The sequence below is a fragment of the Protopterus annectens genome, chromosome 2.part2 (genome assembly GCF_019279795.1).
Source record: "Protopterus annectens isolate FY-2018-M chromosome 2.part2, PAN1.0, whole genome shotgun sequence".
NCBI classification, from domain to species: domain Eukaryota; kingdom Metazoa; phylum Chordata; order Ceratodontiformes; family Protopteridae; genus Protopterus; species Protopterus annectens.
The window spans coordinates 493,579,117-493,597,487 of record NC_056730.1 but is presented as its reverse complement, the minus strand read 5'-3'; the positions used below and the strand labels follow the sequence as shown (position 1 = coordinate 493,597,487).

The following is an 18,371-nucleotide window of genomic DNA, read 5'->3' as shown; positions in this document are numbered from 1 at the left end:
ATCCAAAAAATGCAATTGTTATGTCAGTGAATTGGGCTGAGAAAGAATATCCATATATCATGTGAACATTTTGAGCATGAGCATTTTATGAACAATTTTTGTTCATTAAAAACAGTTTAAAAATAATATGACAACATATCTAAATGGAAAACCACAAAATGAACTAAGAAATTTTAAAAGCTGTCTGGCAAACATACCCTAACAATACTGAAGTAGCACCAGGACAGAACTATGAATGGGAAGGCCATTTATAGATGTTTTTCTTTCATCCACAATGAAAACAGAAGATCATCTAATGGGAAGGTTTGCTGTGTCAAAGAAAAATACCTACAAACATGTGCCTAAAGAAACATTGTAGTGGCAGAGGAAGTTCAAAAAGTTCTACTTATTGACTGAGATCACATCAGACAGGATCCACCAGTAACAGGCAAACTGACATAGCACATCACATGTAGTATCTAGTGAGTTCAAAGCATAGTGAGTTTAAGAAGCAACTAAACTTATTTTTTATGGTGAAATGCAGCTACATGTTCAGCTGTTAAAATAAAAGTAGGCCAGCCAACTTTTTTCTTTGCAGAAATTGTGAATCTGCTGATGCACACTACATGCATGTAGTTCTGGTCTCACAAATGGGAAAATTGAAACAAAAATACATTTTCACTGGGGTTCTGCAATCCAACAGCCCGGTACATTAAGCCACCACTGATTAAAACATACAAAGGATAGTAAAATAATCAGGGTAATTTGGTCAAAATGTTGAAACCTTATTTGGAAAAAAAATAAAGCAGAAATTGCTTTGAAAAGCAAAATGAAGAAGAGAAGCAAAATCTGTTAAAACATCAATAAAGTGGCATTTGTAAACCTATATTCTGCAAATGAATTATGAAGTAGGCATGCATCATAACACTAAATATTTAGCTTACCTTAAATCAGTGAAGTTGTAATCTTTATAATGGAGCAGGTAAAGTTCATGATAGAATCTTTAAATGTCTTTATCAACATCTCATCCTCTCTATGATCCTGTCACTCCTTTTTATCTTAGGATCTGTTCATTCCATTTCCTCACTCTCCAGCTAAGCTGCCATAAGCCAACTTCTCATCATCCCCACATACCTCAGTTTCCAGTCCAGTTCCTTGAGGTTTCCTCACCTGCTGACACACCCTCTTTGATCCATATGCCCACATCCTGGCTTTATCTTTCCTGCATTGACCCTTTTTACTGCCACTCTTCTACTCCACATTTATCTGTATTTTCCATGCCTGTGACTCTCCAAATTCTTTCCTTTCCAATACCACTAGTAGTATGACATTTCCTCTTCTGCACTTGCATATTTATTTTTACTATTAGTCCACAATGTAATGGGCTTCCCATTAGTGTACAATTTTCCTATTTCAGATATGCATGTTAATGTATATTTTCATAATGTATATTTCATCAATGTCCAGCTGACTGACAACCATGCCCCACCACCAGATTAGACCACCAAAGTGAAGCCAATACAGGCTAGCTTTAATACATTTGCAGGGAAACTGCACTCTCCTGCACTCCTATCATGGTGTACCTGCCCTCATACTGCTGATATTTAAATAAACTAATTAGAGATTACACTGTTTTTCAAAAAAAGGGAAATAATCTGCATCCTCTTTTCTCTGTGTTAGTGAGACCTTGAGGTAGTAAATTTAGAAACACTGGAGTTGAGAGAACACAGTCCTTGCAAAACATAAATAAATGTGCCCAATTAACTTTTATTTGTGCTTGTCATGTGACTTGGGTTGTGCCTGAAGTGGCTCTTGTAACAGCCTACTCAATAAGTAAACAAATTAATTGTGCCACTCTTCTGGGTGGCAGTAAGGTTGTCCACTGGGTGCTTTGGAAGTCAAAGCAGTCCCATAAATTCTAAGTTGTAAATGTAAGAATTCACTTAATCAGAGCTGCTCAGCATCTGGTGACAACACCAGAGAGTTTGAGGAATTTTACTCTCGTCTGAAGCTATCCTTGGCAAAAAAATAAATAATTATTATTTTGTACTTTTACTACGTCTTCAATGCATTATTGAACACTGCAGTGCTAGTTGTTTTTTCCTGCATTTGTTAGAGCTTTAAGTGCATTTTCCACTGCTGTAAGGACTGCTATTCTGCAACTGTAGTGCTCTAAACACATTGCATCTGTTGTTGCCAGTGCTTCTGGGCATCTATTTTGTGGTTCCCTACCACCTGGGCTCCAAGACACTCAATTTTACATTAAGAGGGATAAAAGTCTGCTCTCTTCTGGCAGGAAAAAGATTCTAACTATCTGAGCTGGGAATTTCTGGTGGAAAGCTTGTGAGCTTATTTGGTTAGCATAAGGGCAAACCTAGTTTAAAAGTTGCTTTTTTCAGCTTATATATAAACCTCACTTTTGCCCAATGCTGCGCTTCACCCAGCAGCCGTTAGCAGTGTCCTATACAGTCACTAACACCTAGAAGTTGTATTTTTCCCTTTGAGAACTATCTCTGAAATTTCCCACAGTCACATGCTACTCAAGGAGTAAACGGTATGGATGCTGAGCAGCATTGTCACATTTAGTTAGGTGTAGATTATATTATTACAGCACCCAAACCTATAATTACCATCCATAAAATTTCCAGTCTCTCACTGCTCAAGGACCATCTGGTTTACTTGCTAAGCAGCATCACTGCATCCGTTAGTTGTAGTTTACAAGACTTAAAGCAGCAAAACCTCCTTGCTTGCAAACGCTCCCCCCATGCTATTCCCTTGTAAAACACACTTGAAGGACAGGCAACCATGGATAGGTACATTCCTGCAATCTCTGCAGCCAGTTTGGTAGACACGGACATCCAGATGCAATGTAGTAATTGCTTCATGTTTACTGATCACTTAATTTTGGAACAGACAAATACAGTATGTGAGTGATATTGTTAAACAATACAACTGGAGGCAAGACTCTTGCATACAGGCACAAAAAACGTCAAATAGATGATCAGTGCCACACACACACACACACTTACTCCACTAAGGACCAGACACATGGAACCACACATATGGAGGTGCACACATGGAACTTACCCAAACCATGAGGACCTCCTAGACTCTGTGCTCAGCAACGCTGTTTGCGCAAAAACAAGACAAATCCCACCACAACACCTAAAACTATTCTACATACTGTCTCAACTACTGAGTCCATAAAATGTAATCCCGCACAACCCAATATATTGGTCATAGGAGACTCCATTGTGCAAGTCACTGAAGTCCCTTTCACCAGGCTGAATAAGGAAAAGGTCACAGTTAGTTGCCTGTCAGGAGCCAGAATTCGCCAGAATATGCAAGCACTTAGGCCACTAAACAACATGTACCAGTATGACTCAGTCATAGTCCAAGTGGGTTGTAAATGACCTCAGACACATCTCCCTGGACTATATGAAGACAGACATGACTGAGCTCTAAGAATGTGTGTCATAGGCTGTTATGAACTTGGCACTGAGCAGCATTCTATCTTCTCCAAGAATGATGCCACAATACCAACAGAAAATAACTGACTTTAATTGGTTTAGCTACCAGTGTCACTCCAGTGGGGTCTAATATTTGTCAGCCTGGGAAAATGTGATTGACATGCCACACTGCTTTGCTAATGATGGTCTGCACTTGTCATCATTAGGCTTTCAGATATCAGCCAAATCATTATTCATCCCTATAGAGCCTTTTTTTAGGCACTGCCAAATGAATAAACCTTCCAACATAGTAAAATCTGTGCATGATAAGCTAAAGGTATTACAGCTGAATGCTAGGAGTTTCAACAAAAAAAACTACACTCCCTGGAAGCACTCCTCACCACAGAGAATAATGATGTCTGTGCAGATGCTGAAACATGGTTCAAAGCCATTGAAAGTACCCAGGCAGTGTAAGGCTATAATGCCTTCCATACTTTCAGACCACTGACTGCATATGAAAGGACAAAAAGTGGAGGTGTATCAATCTACATAAAAGATAAGTACACATCAAGGATGGTCAAACAAAATGACACAAGAGCTATGTAATGTCCAACAAACTCTAGGTAAAATTCCTTACCATATCCTTGGCTAGCTACAGGTCCCTCACCATGAACCAGAAAAAACATACCTCATACCTTAATGTACCAGAATCTCTTATGATTCAGCCCAACACCATACTCATGGGTGATTGCAACTACTCCTCTATTAAATGGGAAGCTTACATGACCACTAACATGTAGGTTCAAAGATTTCTAGACTTTGTCAATGCAAATGTCCTGCAACAGCTAGTTTGCACTCCCACTATGGGTGCAAATATCCCAAACCTTTTAAATAGCCTGGAACATGCCCTATCAAGCCTACTAGGATTTCTGTTTAACCACAGCCTCAAAGCAGACTTTGTCTCTGGGGAATGAAGGACAGCAAAGGTCATCCCTCTGCATAAAGTGGAATCATCAACAGACCCAGAAAATTACAGACACATAAGTCTGACAATCTTCATATGCAAGGCCATGGAAAGAATAATACAAAACCTGATAAACAATGACAAAGAAAATCTATAAACATTGGACTCCACCCAACTCATCTTCATTAAGGGCAGGACATGTCTGCTCATTCTGGTGGACTTCTTTCAGAAATTTACCAAGACCATGGATGAGGGTAAAACAGTGCATACAGCCTACCTTGACTTAGCTAAGGCATAAGACACAACTTTCCACTTGGGTCTTCTAGATAAACTCGCAAAATTGGCATAAATCCCACAATGTCACCAGAAGGATATCCAAATGGCTCATAGACAGGACACATGTTGTTAGAGTTGGGGAATCCAGATCCAGCAAGATGCCAGTTATTACTGGTGTATTACAGGGTTCAGTGATGGGTTCTCTCCTGTTCGGAATACACTTCTCTAAAGTCAAGAATAATGTAGATGGCCTTAGGCTGACCAAATTTGCTGATGACTGAAAGTTGTGGGCATTCATTGAATCCCCCAATAACACAGATATCCTTCAGAAAGGTCTGATTCAGACAAATAATTGATGCCAGAGCCATGGCCTAAAACTAAATGCAAAAAATGCAAAATCATACCTTTTGGGAAGTCAAACATCCCCGCAAATTGCAATATTAATAGCACACCCCTAAGAGTGGACCCAGTGGTGAGAGATCTACGTACAAATACAGACAGTAAGCTGAACTTTGACCACCTTTGCCCACATTGGTGAGGAAGTCCTTCTATGTGGCACAACGTATAAGTCAAGTCATGGCATCCAGATCCAAGGAGGTTATAGTTCCACTATACTTGGCCCTCATCAGACCAATAATTAAGTACAATGCATCATTTACCATGTACCTAACTAGGCACTTGCAAATGCTGGAGTGGCCTCAGATGTTCCTTACAAAAAATACAGGGTGTAAAGAACATATCCTATGTGGATCTACTAAAAGCCCTATTTATTTCCTCCTGTCTCCTGACAGCTATTAGGGGGTGATCTATGCCTAACCTAAATCCGGTTCTGATGGAATTCTTACAAATTCAGAAAACAAACAGCATGATGACTACCTGATCCAAGGATGTGCACCTGGCCTGTGATGTGAACAAAACATAATGGATGGACAAATGTGTGTGTCAGAGATTACCCCTTCTCTTGATCAGGCTACCTATTCACATGAAGCAGAGCTCTTCCCCAACCCTCTTCAAATGTAAACTGGATCAATGGATGAGAAAAAGTAAATTCACTCTTGTTATGGTGCCTATGTTCCTTACAGACAGGGCCAATCTGTAAAATACCCAAAGGCCTAGTTACAAACCTTAGCCATCCTCTAGCCTTTAGGTATCGAAAATCTGGGTAAATCCTGGTAAAAATGGCTAGGCTTGTAAAGGCACTTGAGTTGTTGACATTGTTATCTCCTATGAACTTGTAATGGTCTTACTATCTACGACGACTGTTGGGGATGGATTATAAACAACTACTATACAGGCGTCAGCAGTTAGCCTGGACACTGATAAAAAAATCTTGCATTCATATTTTAAAGCATACTGTAATAAGGAAAACTTCAAAAAGTTGTACCTGAATGACTCCCATCTTTTTTCACCTATTATTAATTTATTTACCTGTTGTGATTTTATTCATTGTTAAATTAAAAATTGCAACAGTATGATATAATAATATATTAATGGAGCTTTTTGTCTTGGGTTTCTGTTAAAAACAGACTCTGCCCAGTTGGATGTTTCAGGTTAACACATGGAAACAAATAAATGAATATCACTGAATTCATATCACAAATCAATACAATACACATTTACATTTTGACAAGAGCAGGGCAGTATAAAATGAACAGTCACTGTACATGACTACATACTACACGAAACAAATTATACATTTTTATGTCTGAGTTTAACATAAAATGCATGCAGTGGTATTACAACATATCAGCTCTACAGCTGTCACCATAAGTGGGGAACTTTAAAGGTTTAATATTGGCAGGAGCACACAACAGAAACATGTGTAATCACTGACAGCTTAACGTACACAGAACAAATGAGCTTGATTCAACCACACTACAAACCAAGCAGCTCAAAATAATGCAGTATCATTGGTACAAACCAGAGAGACCCTAACAGCATGGTGTTATGTTTGACTAGTTTCGAACATGATATTCAGAAAACTTACAGTGAATACTTTAAAGTATTTATGAAAACAAAAATGAGCTGTGGCTAATTTAAAACAGGTATTTCAGCAGCCCAGCAAGAGATTACAGTTATTTGGTAAATCGCTAACATAAGGCCTTCACTAACTTGGACTCTGTTGTGGGGCTCTATAGGCAACATACTCTTAACTAGTCATCATTTGTGTGTAAGCCCTCTCTTAATATCACTGCAGCTGCACTACTGTTAATTCTGGCTACAGATTAGTGACTGCATAGAAGCCTCTGTGGATCTCTCAAGTGTCACAGTTTTGAAACTGTTAGCTTATATTGAGTGATACCTTAAACCTGTTGTATCAGAGGCAACATGGGATATATGCAAATGACCCTATAAGGATATTAGGTGTTTCAGCTAAGTGGCAATACTGAATGTCCATGACTTTTTCTTTTACTTATACTTTTAAGTCTATTTATGGACAATTTCAGGCCAATAAAGCCAAACCCTCTAGCTGTGGACATGCATGTGTCTGCCTTCTTATGGCATCAGCACAGCATAAGAGGAATGTTTGACTTTTGGAATCACAGAATTGTCATATCCACCTAATATTCATAAAGATTAGGCTGTCTACAAAATATCCCAACTAACAAACCAAAGCAATGAGTAAAAAGGTCACACAGGAAAACCATTTGGTTAAAAAACACAAAAAGAAAAATCTAGCAAAGTTAGACTTTCCACTGGGTGACACCTTAAACCTCTTGTATCAGAGGCAACATAGGATATATGCACATTTATTTATTATTTTATTTTACATTTGTTAACCGAGAAAGTCCGACTGGAAACGTCCCTTTTCAGCAGAGACCCAGGGAGAAAAGCTACATTTCCAAAAACTTACAAAAGCTTAATACGTACACAAAAAGCTTAATACATATACCAAAATTTACAAAAATTCAACAAAAGCTTAAACAGGCTTACAATATCATGCATAAGACATAAACTTTACAAAAATGAAACAGTGTAAAAAAAAGGCATACAGATAAAATGAACATTTCCAGGATTAATAATATATTAGAAAGATGGGTAATGCAGACACTACCCATCCAACAACAGTAAGCACATAGGTAAATCATCACACATCAGCAAGAGAGATTTATGACAATAGAGTCAGGAGATATGCAATGGTAGGATTAGAGGGGATAGCAAAGATTAGCTGGATAGATAGAGTTATACCTTGTAGCTCTATCCAGGACAGTTATGGGAACATTAGCTGGATAGAGTTATACCTTGAACCTATAAGGATATCAGGTGTTTCAGCTAAATGGCAATACTGAATGTCCATGACTTTTTCTTTTACTTATACTTTTAAGTCTATTTATAGACAATTTCAGGCCAATAAAGCCAAACCCTCTAGCTGTGGACATGCATGTGTCTGCTTTCTTATGGCCTCATCAGCACAGCATAAGAGGAATGTTTGACTTTTAGAAACACAGGGTTGTCATACCCAACTGATATCCATAAACATTAGGGTGTCTACAAAATATCTCAACTAACAAACTAAAACAATGAGTAGAAAGGTCACACAGGAAAACCAATTGGTTAAAAAAACACAAAGAAAATTCTAGCAAAGATAGACTTTCCACTGTGTGAACTAGTAAGGAACGTGGCCTACTCACCTTTCATGTCGGGGAGGGAGAGGGTGTATGTCCTCAAATGGAGACCAGAAAACTCAATGCTTCTGCCTTAGTGGATGGACAGTGAGACCTGGAGGGAACACCCCCTGTGGAAGTGAAGGGATAACCCTCCGCTGTCATCCCATTGTACCCTTCTCTCCCCTATGCCTTTCTGGGAGAGTGAAATAAGGTCAGGGAAACAACAACAAAAAAAAAAGAAAACTTCAAACTACTCCTGATGGCTATCCCAAGGAACACCTCTCTCAGCTGACCCTTGCCCAGCTGATTAAGAATGAATGGGCTAATTGACAAACAGCTGGAGCAAAGAATGCAAAAGAAGAAAAATCGTGATGGAGAAATATGTTTTTATCTCCATTGAGCTACATTACTCTCACAGAAAGTCATTTTAATTTGAAGGTGATTGATCCCAACACAAAGAAACAAGCAGTTGTACTTTTTTCCTCACTCAATTAATGTCTGTTGTGGTAAATCAGTCTTTCCAGGGAGCTGTTTCAGAGGATCACAGTATCATAAACGGTGTAAAAATCTGCTGCTGAGACATCTTTAAGTTCAATGCAGTATTAAATACACAAGAAAATGAGCAAATCAGGAAGACAAACAGATCATGGTGCTAACTTGTTTTATTTTTCTAGAATTGACACTTTAAAAACAGCATATAATGGCACATTAAGCTCAAATTCAAGCATTTTAATGTACATTTTTGTTTAATACAATTTATAATATGACTATATACTGAAAGTAAACATGCACATGTAACATTCAAACTGTATGCTTAAACCATGCAGTCTCTATTTTCTCCACTAGTTGCATTATCTGAAAACGTTCCCTTTTACGTATTTTATTAGCTCACAATGGATTTCCCTTATGTGCAAGAAAAAATATAATTAAAAGAAGACGTCATTCACCCATGTCAGTTAAAATGGAAGAAAAGAAAAGGAAAGCTAACAGCCATGTATCAGCTACTAGGAACTGAAAAGATAACTGTATTCAAACAACTCTGCATTAAAAACAACCACTAAATGAATCTAAGAATCTTTCACTGGCACATGACTGTCAGCAGAAACACATCTGAACTTAAAGCAGCCCTTACCAATAACCTCAATTCCTTCAGGCACACTGAGTTTAAATAAAGCCAGACTTTTTAATCAGGTACAGAAATTTCTGAAGTAAACTTTGTCAAAGACCAGAACATCCAAATGGCACTGCTTGTTTTAAGAGGCCTAATAAAGAGAAATGTATACTATATGCAATGACACAGAATATCTATGGAATGTAGGCCACACATGGTAATGGTATTTTTTTTTCTTCTTTTATGTTCCATATTTAAGATTTGACTGTCTCAATAACAACAAGCATTGTGTCTTTGCTTGTGTGCGAGATTTTAACACAGCTTTCTAAGCTCACTGCATCAACCAAGGGGAGACTGAACCAGTCTTAAAATTCCATGTAATGATCCTTCTACCTGGTACTTTGTTACTTTAATGCCAACCCTAATTTAAGATGTCTCACAGCCCCGTACAACACCTTCCTTAGCAAGAATAAGCCATTTGTTAAAAATCAGGTTATGCTGATGATGCCACAGGCATGCTGACCAGTAAAACAAGCAGTAACTAGAAACCAGAATCCATTACCACATATTCTAGACAATACATTTACACGAGTAAGAGAAGCAAAGGTACTGTTTAATATTTCACTTTCCTTTAACTAGTTCAGAAAGTAAAAAAAAAAAGTGTAATGTTCAGTTTTGTTAGTTCAGCTCCTGGAGCTCAAAAATACTTTTCACTTAACAAGAAAATCTCAAGCATTAATTACATCTGCAAATAATGTTTTACTACCATCAATGAGGAGTTTATGATAAACAAAAGAGAAAAAAGCCCTGTATAGTCAGAGTACAGTGATAAAAGACATGAGGCTTATCAACATCCTAGTAATCTGCACCAAGCACAAATTTTAAATAATTGTGGTTTCGCATTTATTGGACACTAGTTAGTTTACCAGATAAAAGTCTTCCCATTGTTAAGGTAGCCATTTCTTTAAAAATATAAATCTGATACACCTATAACCTGCTGTGAAAAGCCAGCCTTATAATGATCCCTTGGCGCAATCACCATCAATCAACTGCTAGGCAGCATAACACTAAACAAAATCAGGAGAGAAAGTGCACAGTGCTTACACTGCTTCCTCAATTTTCACACATGTAGATTTATGTCAGATCTGGAGGTTGTAATATATAATACAGGTTACTGTGAGGGGAGGTGACTATACTTCAAAAGCCCTGCAATAAATCCATTGGATTTTACCAGTTGTTGTGTCGTTCGGCTTTTCCCGGTTAGGGGTCACCACAGCGGAACTCCGGTCCGCTAATGATTGGTAGTTCTTTTTTATTTTTACGTGCCGAGTTACCAGCCCTGACGCACAACCTTCAACGAAGGTATGCCCATTCACGCATGTCTCCACGCAGAAGACGCTCTAGTTGAGAATCGAACCGGACAGCGTCTTACTGTGAGGCAACAACGCTACCGCAGCACCACCACCGATTTTACCAGTAAATATGATAATCTATCTCTTAAAGGTAGTAGTTGATTAACACAGCAAAATATTTGTCCACCAATATACTGGTGTCAAGAAAATGATTTTTGAGGTCCACAAAACACCAGGCTATCTAAACGTGTGTACATACTATACACATTTAACAACAAACATAAGTATATTCTAAGGACTGCATTTTATACAGCCTCGGATTTATATAAATATTAATTGTGTGCCTGGACAAGTACAGGTGTTTTGATTTCCATGCCAGCTTTGTTTTATTTCATATCTAATGATCTTTCAACCTGCTTCATCAGATTCCTTTGAATAAACCTATAGATCATCACAGGTCCACTGAGTAAAGAATGCAAAAACTTTTTTAAGCGATGCACAGTAGTGCTGGAACCAGTTTACATAAAAAGTCAAACTATGCATTTTTATGTTAAATTAACTTGACTGGAATGCCCTGGTTATGCAAAAAAGAAAAAAATAGTCCCAAAACATTCTTATGGGACAAGATTTACTTTCTAAGATTTAAATGAAGCCAGAAAGTTATAAAAACTGCCACCTCATTAGAATGGCAGCAATAATAAATATTAGCATTTTGGGAGGGTTATGTCAAAGGGGGAGGATTATTTACAATAACATTGTAAGAGTACAGCCAATACACAGTAAGGTCTGTACATCCCATTTTATTTTCAAAACCTTAAGTTAACCATGGCTCATCAAAGGCATACATACAATATATGTGTATGTATGTACACACACACACACACACATATCATTTTTTTTCCAAAAGGCACTACATTAAAAAGGCAAAATGAAATTTGAAGGAATAACTTAGAAGGGTAGCAGATATACAATGTAACGGAACTATGAAGTCAGAACTCTGACGCTCCTGAGACTGCATATGGTGTATATTTATCAGATTGCTTTATCCTCAAAGTCTACAATAAAATGAGTCCTGTTTTACCCTTCGTCTTCAAGGGATGACACCAAAGTACCCACCTACAAGTCATTCAAATGAAGCCCCTCAACCAGCCTAAAATGTTAAAGAATACTCAGTAAAACATGTACATAAATTGTTTTAAATTGACTAAAAATTAAAATATAGTATTAGTTTATGTAACATGAAGTCTGTTAAGATGATGGACTACACAGTGTGAGGACCGGTTCCTAGAAATTCTAAAGTCACCTATTCACTGCAGACTTGAACTTGCAATCACTAAAATTGTGAAGGTTTGGAAGTGTTGATGTATCAACAATTTGTTAGAAAGCTGGGCATATATTTAGATTTTAGAAGACAGAAAAAACAAGGGATACAGTCCAGATCCAGAATATCATATAAGGATGAGTAGGATGAATGAAGTTGAAGAGACATGACAAAAAGGAAGGAACATGGATGGCAGCTGAAATTAGAGTATGTAATTTAACCCAAGTCTAGAAAAACAGTAGAACAGCCCTTTAACAGGGACAATACAGTACAGTAAATTATTAGTCTGCCTGGCAGTTAGCACAGGAAGGCTCTGAGCTCTTGATAAGATGCTTCCTGTGGCCCACACTACATGGTTTCATTTCTTCTGCCTCCATTTGCCTACTGTATTATTCTGAACAAGTCACTAAACCAGAGTGCCCCGGGGGATCACTCCTGAAGAGGGGCACTTCTGTCCAGTGCACTTACCCAGTCAACAAATGTACAAAATAAAAAAATAAATGTTTGAGGATCCTGGCTTCAGCAGTTTGGTTCAGAGCAAGTGAAATGCTAGCACCAGTCTTGGCAATGGGCCTACAACCATTGCCCATTTTGTATGCCTTTTTCCTTGTTGAATGTATAAAACCCACATAAAAATGTTAAACCAGCAATGGAAAATAAATATTAAAATATCAGACTTACATGACCATATGCTATTATTTTATGCTGATGCTTGAAGTTTTCAGTCTTCCTGTTATAGCACTAAACAATTTAAATAAACATTAACTGCAGTGAAAGAGTTAAATCTACCTACTTTCTACACACCTCATATTTGGCTTCAGGCATATCAAGCTAATGGTTGATTCACTGGGTTCAGTTTCAACACAGGCTGGGCCACTGAATCAGTCAGAAGGTGTAGAGACAAAAGGTGGAGATTCCATTTTTGCCCCTCCTAAGTACAACCTCCCACTTTGCCCTGCAGCAAACCTATACACCAGCAAACCCTATCATAGGTTATACTGAATGACTCTAATCCTTTTAGCTATGAAATAAGGAAAAGGTTGCAGCATACCAATACAGCACCATGGAGACATCTATAGCAACTTCCACATTAAAGGGTAATACAATGTATGCCACTTAAGAGCACAGAAAGACAAAAGTACAGTGAATAAAAGAACAGAACATGACTACTGGTTAGCTTATCCTGGCAGAAAATGCATATAGTGTAAACTAAGGCATATTTAGGCATGTCAATTTTTTTCTAAATGTCTCCTTAAATTTTGAGAGGAGTTATAATGTGTAGTGTTCTTCTGGAGACAAGCCAAAAGTAAAAGACTTATTTTTTAACAAAAACTGCCACAACAAGATTTTTTTTGTCAGTGGTTCCTAAGGTTCCTACTAAATAAAAAATAAAAAAAATCTGTCAAACGGCAGTTACATGGAGAGTTTTATATCTGTGTTAGAAAAAACTGCAGCAAGTGATCACTAAATGACCGACAACCCATAACCATTCCATGTGCAACCTGAATAAAGGATTTTTTTTTTGCTTAGCATGCATTCTCTGTCATAACATACATTATTTTAAGAAAAACATTTTACTGAAAGTTTTACTAAATTAAACAGCAATTTAATTCCTAGGACCTGTTTAATTTGAGAGAACCAAAAATAATTTTAACTCAGAAAGAAAAACGAATAAAATATACTCTGTGGAACACACACACACACACACACACACACACACACACACACACACACACACACACACACACACACACACACACACACTATGCCAGACCATTATGTATTCAGAATCTTTATTGCTTCTATACAGCAAAACTACTATGAAAACTCCTCATGTCAAAAATCGTATTTCATCTTAGGTAGGGGACTTCTGAAAGTACGACAAATGACACACAAGATTTCTGCATTTAAGCTATAGCAGAATAAATGTGAAGAATTTAAGTTTATATTCATGTTTCTGGAATATGGGATTCCTATAAATATGGACAAGCATTTAACATTTTAAAATATGTAACATTAACTTTACAACAACATGAATCATTGCAGGGAATGGCAACATGGAATCATCTGAATTACTCAATTTGTGTATTCAAATTAGTGTTAAGTTATATCACTGTTGGTTGAGCTCTTTTAGAAATGTTACAGAGCTGATGGCGAAGTGGGCATTGTGAAACAGGTAAAGAATCAAAACAAACAGATGAGAGTGTAGTGCACATTCTAAATGTTAATTCATAATTCTTAAAAACTGGTTTCTGAATGTTAGACGAAAGCCAAGAAGCAGAAATCATAAGTATTATTATTATTACAACTATTATTTTGCTTTTCCAAGGAACATAAATACCATATATAATGTGTGTAACTACTATGGCTGCTCTCAAAATCTAGATGAACAATACAAGTTTTTGCCACATTAAAACAGTTTTTGGTACTGTGGGATACACCACAGTAACTGTATTACGCATTAAACACTGAACAAGGAATACAGCTTTATTTCTATTTTTTCAGCAGGTAATACTTTCATCTTGTTCAGTTAGCACTATGTTGGCACAATCTGAGTCTTCAAATGTTTCCTGATGTATCTCCACTTTCATGAGTGATGACTGTTGATGAGACTTCGCAGCTGCTTGGCCACTGTATCTATTAGCTTCTGTTTATCACGTTCATTCTTTCGGAAATGGGCAAACATATTATTTTTTCGGCTAGTATCTTTCATCTGCAAGGCAAAAAAAAGTGAAAATAAAAATCTATAACTTATTCTAGAGTACTCTTATTCTAGAGTACTCTGACAAAAATATATTAAGATCCAGCAAAGAATATGTGCATCCTATGTTCTAAAGTTATAACACTAGATTTATTAGCTGCTGTTCATACACTACATGCAATTTATTCACATGTTAAATGGCTAGGTGACCTGTTTCAAGAACGCTTTACAGTCAAAACCAATACAAAAAGTATAGAATTACATGCAGGGTAACATCTCAATTACACTACATGAAACAGTAAAACCTATAACACAAGAAGGTTACAGAGAACAAATCCTCCAGAGAAGAAGAAACGTATCTGAATGCAAGCAGTAGCATGTCATACAATGTATGCCAACAGCATATGGTAATGGAAAAGGGCAACCTGGGGTAATGGTGAATCTGAAATGAAGAATACGATCTAACATATAATTCTCTGTTCATAAATTCAGCTTAGAGGTAGATGACACTACAGAAAAAGAAATTGAGAAAAAAATGGTATATGGCAGCAACACCAATTTTTGACACATTATTGTTATACTTAATCGGGCTACTTTCTTGGTGGGCCATGTGGAAGAATAAACAATGCAACAAAAAACAGCATGTGACAGCACTTTAAAGTACAGACCCTAAATAGTTACCAAAATGCAAGCCACAAGAAGCTACAGCCTTACTTTTGTACTTCTGAAAACCATTCTTTAGTAGGTAATGTTTGCATGACTGAATACAAACTTGCAAAAAAAAAAAAAACAAAAGATTAATGAAATCCATGGAGCCATGATAAAAATACTTCTCAGCTGTTCATAGGTTCCTAGGTGTGTACATTCCCTTGATTTTGCAGAACTTACCCTACTTTTCGATTATTTTTGCCTTGTTCCTTGTAAATTTTTTGATTTTCTGGAAAATTACTAAGAATTACAGTCAATAACGCCAGACAATACAGTTTCATACTTCTTAATGTTCAGAAAAGGCATGTTGATGTGAAAATAGTTATTCTATTAAGCATTGAAGAGAATTAAAATTTAAAAAATTGTCCCTGATTTCGGGTCTTTACTCCCCAACTATTGTTGGCTTCATCCTTGATTCCTCAGCAAAGAGGCTGGGCGCTAAGATGATAAGAATGGCCGAACTTACACCAGCTGCCTAATGCACTGCTCTCAATCCTCTTGTACAAGTGTGTTTGGGTATGTATTTATTTACTTTTCTCAAAGTAAATAAAGTGCCACATTTCTATACTTTAAGAAAAGTGAAAACATACATAGCTGATAAGCACCCTTACAAGAGGGATGACAGCAGTGCCCTAAGGAGGAAGTGTTGCAGACTTGGCAATCAATTTTTATTGGTCTCCTATTACATCCCATCCAAGATCTATCCAGACAATAAGCCAGACAGACTGTGGGTTGGGCAGAGCAAGAAGTCAAGAAATTTAAAAACTTAGGGAACAACTGATTTGGGAAGAGAATGCAGAACTAAATTTTTTTTTTCTGTTCCTGGCAGACAACTAGATATTTTTTGTCGTTATCGGTAACCTCCGATTTTGCAGAACATTCCTGTTTTCATACAATATGCTTGTCTGGCTGTCTCTTGTAATTTGTTTTTGATTTTCTAGTAAACCACTGGATATTGCATTCAGACAAAAATGCTTGTTATTCATAAAACCTTACCTTTTAACTATCCAGAATTTTGATGAATATCCTAATATTTTTAGTGTATTCCTCATAAAGTGTATGGTCTTCTGGCAAATGACTGAGGACTGAAGTCATAAAATAATGACAGACATTTGAGTTTCAGATTTCATGTCCTCCAGAAAATGTACGGAAATACAAATCATATTACCCTGAGACAATAAGTTTACAAGAGCAATATTTAATATCTGCCCCTGATTTTAGGCCTTTGTCCCCCAATTGCTTTTGGCACTGCCCAGCATTTTTGTGTTAAGAGGTTGAACTGTTTGAAGCTCATTGGTAAAATATAAATTGCTCAATTAACTAAGCAAATTTAAGTCACATTAAAATGCTGACATTGTGGGGGGTGATATGATCAATGGCTGTTCTTTGCTAATTACTGACTTTGCAGGAATACTGTGCTAACTAAAAAGGCAGGCATGTCAGGGGTGGAAGCAATATGCTTAAGGGCTGCTCTTTCCCCATTATTTTTGCAACATTACTGTTACTTTATTGTGAAGCAGCTGTTTCCATTGAACAAAGCTGACAAGGGACATTTTTTTATTACAAACATACATCTGATGTGCACACAGAAGTAACTATACTTGTTGGTTAGGGGTGGGAGTGGTCTGTAGAAAGTAATTGACTCTTGATGTTTCAACAGTTTAAACAGGCACTATATTGTTTTGCTGGACAATATGCATTTTGAGCTGTCTATAGGAAATAAATGACAGTCAATGTTGTTTGCTCAGTTGTGACAATCATCATCTTCACTGGACTAGTGTGCATTTTTGCAGGATTAATGTGATTTGTATGAAGAACACTTAAATGTGTAAATACTGTCTGCTTGGATTAAATGTGATATACAATATGTGGCTTTTTTTATCATCATCATCTGAAGTGCATACCGAATTAGCTATAACTGTTGGGTAGAGGTTGGAACTATCCTACCCTCTTGTTGTTTGTTCAGTTTAAGCAGTCACTATCTGACTTTTCAGGGATAGGATGCATTTATGTGAAGTAAGATAGCTGACTTAACTGGACACCTGAGATATGCACATAGAAAGCAGCTATAACTGATGGGAGTTTTTGTACAGGAAATGACTAGCTGCCTGCTGTTGCTTGCTCATTATTTTGACTTTGCAGGATTAATGTGATTTGTATGAAGCAACATGGAATACTTTAATGTGTGGTTATCACTTCCATGGGATAAAGCTGAAATAGAATGTATAAATTACTTTAAGCATCTCACATTTCTTCTTGACTTTGTGTGTGTGTGGGGGGGGGGGAGTAGCCCTGAATGACTGACAAGAGAGGAATGCCCATACAGAGCAAGGAGGCTGCTGGTCCACTGCACCTTCCCCCCATCATATTGACAAAATTGACTGTTACTAACACACTTTTGAGAGCTTTGTGTTCCAGTGGTGTGGGTTTCAGCACACCAGAAGATATTATACAACCTATCTTTACACAAAAGTAATGGAAGATGTGTAAAGGGGCTGGAGGCAGGGTTTGCTACTGCACACCCTATGGGGTGCTTAATGTAGGTTTTGATAAATACAATACATGGCTGCCATTTTCAGCTCTAACTGCTTGGGGGGGATGTCTGTAGAGAGTAACCAATCTTTTTTCAGTTTAAAAATTCATTATCTTGCTTTGCAGGACTATTGTGCATTTACAGGTCTGCTTTGATTTATGTGAAAGAACTTGGATCATTTTTAATGTGTGGTGACTGTTTCCATGGAACAAAAGTGAAATACAATACATGGCCATTATGTTTTAGCTATAACTGCTGGGTGGAGGTGGGAAATGTCTCTAGAAGTAACTGTTCATCTTTTTCTTTTTTCAGTTTAAAGAGCCATTATCGGGCTTTGCATGACTTGTGTGCATTTGCAGGATTAACATG

General features: G+C 37.2%; 1 protein-coding gene across 2 annotated transcripts in view; it reads right to left on the bottom strand.

Annotated features, from left to right (window-relative positions):
* Window positions 1-10,738: 10,738 nt before the first annotated feature.
* The window catches only part of EXOC6B (exocyst complex component 6B), a 5,967,963-nt gene continuing 5,960,330 nt past the window's right edge, over window positions 10,739-18,371 (bottom strand). For both annotated transcript variants that reach the window (XM_044063970.1, XM_044063971.1), the window contains exon 22: window positions 10,739-14,773. In XM_044063970.1, the coding sequence (XP_043919905.1) occupies window positions 14,648-14,773 (126 nt within the window). In that variant the 3' untranslated portion in view covers window positions 10,739-14,647. The remainder of the gene's footprint in view (window positions 14,774-18,371) is intronic.